The sequence below is a fragment of the Calidris pugnax genome, unplaced genomic scaffold, assembly GCF_001431845.1.
Source record: "Calidris pugnax isolate Ruff unplaced genomic scaffold, ASM143184v1 scaffold272, whole genome shotgun sequence".
NCBI lineage: Eukaryota > Metazoa > Chordata > Aves > Charadriiformes > Scolopacidae > Calidris > Calidris pugnax.
Genome location: NW_015091016.1, coordinates 42,185 through 45,569, shown reverse-complemented (window position 1 = coordinate 45,569; position 3,385 = coordinate 42,185). Strand labels below are relative to the sequence as shown.

The 3,385-nt window shown below is 61.7% G+C and overlaps 1 protein-coding gene across 1 annotated transcript in view; it reads left to right on the top strand.

The window, feature by feature from the left end:
- SCAP (SREBF chaperone) overlaps nucleotides 1–3,379 on the top strand; it is a 58,970-nt gene extending 55,591 nt beyond the window's left edge. Inside the window, exon 23 of the mRNA XM_014955774.1 lies at nucleotides 2,000–3,379. Coding sequence (XP_014811260.1) covers nucleotides 2,000–2,245 — 246 coding nt within the window. The 3' untranslated portion in view covers nucleotides 2,246–3,379. The remainder of the gene's footprint in view (nucleotides 1–1,999) is intronic.
- Nucleotides 3,380–3,385: the final 6 nt, after the last annotated feature.

Sequence of the window (3,385 nt, the reverse complement as noted above, 5' to 3'; positions counted from 1 at the left end):
TTTCTGCTGCAGGCGAGGCCTTTACCCAAATGTCTCTCCCACAGGAGCCCCGAGCAGAAGCAGCATCCCCTCCTCGCCCGTCTTCAGCAGCAGTGACGTGGTCACGTGTCAGCTCACCCACACCGTGTCCTGCGCCCACCAGAAGCCCATCACGGCGCTGAAGGCCGCGGCGGGACGGCTGGTCACCGGCAGCCAGGACCACACGCTCAGAGTAAGGCTCCCTCCCCTTCTTCCTGGGCTGTGGGGCTGCTTCTCCCCCCTTGAGGGACCTTGAGGGACCTTGTGGGACCTTGAGGGACATTGTGTGACGTTGTGGGACCTTGTGAGCTTGTCTCCTGCCTGGGTTGGGGGGCAAAGCAGAGGTGTCTACGTGCACAGAGGTAGGTGCGTGTCTGGGGTGGGGTGGTTGGTGGTTCTCTGCCCCGAGAGGGGAGGATGGTGGTGAGGAAGATGAAGTGAGGTCTCCTGCTTCGTTAGATAAGGCTCCGGGGGTGTCCTCCTGCAGTGTGGTCACCCCCGTGGACCCTCACGTCTGCCCCTCCTGCCCCCCAGGTGTTTCGGCTGGAGGACTCGTGCTGTTTGTTCACGCTGCAGGGTCACTCGGGAGCCATCACCGCTGTCTACATCGACCAGGTAGGGCACAGCTGGGCCTGCACCTCCAAAAATGTCCTCCTGTCCGGCTGCTGGGCCACTGATCTCCAGCTGAGCTTTCCCCACCCTCGTTCCTGTGACCTCCTGCAGCCCGGGACGTCCCCGGGGCACAGGACCTGCTTCCCAAGGAACTGGGTTGTGTCTTCAGTAGCTCCTTGTGTCCGTGGCACCATGGGGACGCAGGGTGGGATGGAAAGGACACCGTCCTCCACCCGCTGAGGTCCCTGAGGTGGCTCTGTCCCTGTCCTTGCAGACCATGGTGTTGGCCAGCGGCGGGCAGGACGGTGCCATCTGCCTTTGGGACGTGCTGACGGGGAGCAAGGTGAGCCACATGTACGCCCACCGAGGGGACGTCACCTCCCTCACCTGCACCACCTCCTGCGTCATCAGCAGCGGCTTGGACGACGTCATCAGCATCTGGGACCGCAGCTCCGGGATCAAGCTCTATTCCATCCAGCAGGTTGGCAGCCTGGGGAGGGTTAGGGCTGCTCCTGAGGACCCTTCCAGACCCTGTACCCACCTCTGCCGGGCTCGTAGTTCTGCAGGGAGCTCTGTTGAAACTCCACGGGCTTTGGAAAACTTCCCTTTTTTGTACAAAAGCTCAGAAAAATGCCAAATGTGTTGCTCGGCCGGGTGGCATCGTCCCACTGCGGGGCTCTGTTGGCCCCTTCCAGCCCGTCTGGGGCTGGGCTGGCAGAGGGGCTGTGGACACTTGGCCACTTGCCCACCAACAGCCTCCTGCCCCGGGGCTTCTTCCCAAAATCCATCCCCAAACCATCGCTCTCCAAACAGGGTTTGGGGTTTCGAAGCCGATGTGGGTTTATTCACAGCACCGGGGGCCTGGGGGGATCTCTCCTTCTACCAGAGCTCTCCGTGCCATTTTCATACACGTTTTACATCATTATTATAATAATTGGTACCCCCTATATTTGATTGGTCGGTAATTTACATATGATTACACCATCAAGGGATTACAACCTCGAGGGAAGGGTCTTCACCTGGGCAAGGGTCTTCTTGCTCCACGGGTGTGATTTTTAGTGTTATAACGAAGGAAATTCAGCTCAGGATGCTCAGAATCTTCACTTTCCTGCCGAGTTGGCTTAAACTTCTCCAGATGTGTAGGTTTTACCATCCTCAAGGTCCTTACCCTCCGTGTGCCTCCTCGAGGAGGGTACAAAACCAGCCTTCCCCCAGCAGGAGCTCTTTTCATTAGCTCAGGCTTGATAAACTCAAGGAGAGACTCCTCCTTCGTGGTGGGAATCCACATCAGGCCTTTCAGCACTTAATTACCGACAACGTTTTGAGGCTTCATTTTGAGTAACGAGCCTTGTCTTGTCCTTGGGTGCAGGAGATGGGCTGTGGCTCCAGCCTGGGTGTCATCTCCGACAACCTGCTGGTGACGGGGGGCCAGGGCTGCGTCTCCTTCTGGGACATCGGCTACGGGGACCTCCTGCAGACCGTCTACCTGGGGAAGAGCAACGAGTCGCAGCCCGCCCGCCAGATCCTGGTGCTGGAGAACGCCGCCATCGTCTGCAACTTCGGCAGCGAGCTCAGCCTGGTCTACGTGCCCTCCGTGCTGGAGAAGTTGGACTGAGGAGGAAGAGGAGGAGGAGGAGCCAGGGGCTGAGCGAGGAAGGTGGGAACGGGGCACCCCTTCCCCGTGACGAGGAGGTGGGTGAAGAGATGGGGACACCAGCTCCATCACCTGTGTCATCTCCCCTCCTCCTACACTGGACTCTTGTCACCCTGCGTGGCCCGAGCCTTCCTCTTCACCCTGAGCCTTCCTCTTCACCCCCGTTTCCAGCATCTGGGGGTGCCCTGGGGCTGAGACAGGAGATGGGGACAACACGTGGTGGCCTCCTGGGGGGTGAGGGAGCGATGGCAGCGGCCGCTGGAGGAGCTCGGTGCCTTGCCCGCTCCGGGGGGCACCCAGCCCAGCCCGGCAGCGAGCCCCGGGCCTGCGCGGAGCCGCCGGGGGCCACCAGCCCAGGAGTCAGTCCCTGGGGGAGGGACGGGGCTGAGCCCCCCCCCGGGGGGACACTGTCCTTCGGCCTCCGCGTGCCTTAGAGCGCGGGGGGCTCGGTGCCGCGGCGGTCCCTGCCCTATTTATTTATATGCTGTATATATTTATTTATTCTGGCAGGAGAGCGCGGGGGCTCCACCAACCCGCCGTGGCTGAGCCCCCCCCACACCCTTCCCTGCCTTCCTCCTCCTCCTCCTCCTCCTCCGCTCCCTTTGCAGCAATAGCACCTTCCTCCTCATCCTCCTCCTCTTCCTCTTCCCGCTGCGGGGGCCGGAGGAGGCTTTTCTCAGGTTGGGAGGGGGCGGGTGGTCCTTGCCCCCACCCTCCCTGAGGGAAAAGGGGAGAAGGTCCTTTGGGGCAAAGTTGGGGGTTGGGGGGGACACAGCCCCATTGATTGGGGGGGGCAACGGGGAGGGTTTGGGGTGTCTCCCCCCAGGGCCGCCCCCATCCCCCAGCGCTCTCCTCCCTCAAGGAACCGCCGATGACGTCTGTTAATTGAACCCTGGTGATTGTAGGGGAGTTCCCCCCCCAAAAAAGAGGGACCTGAGGCCGGGGGAGGTGGGGGGGCTCCCCGGGGAGCTGTGGGGCAGCCCCCTCCCTGCTGTCCCCCCCCCAGCCCCGGGTGGCCTTAGCCCAGCTGTACGCTCTGTGCCGTACCGGGCACGCTTTTTGTACCGGATCGTGTTTTATAACGTGTGTGAGGAAACACCC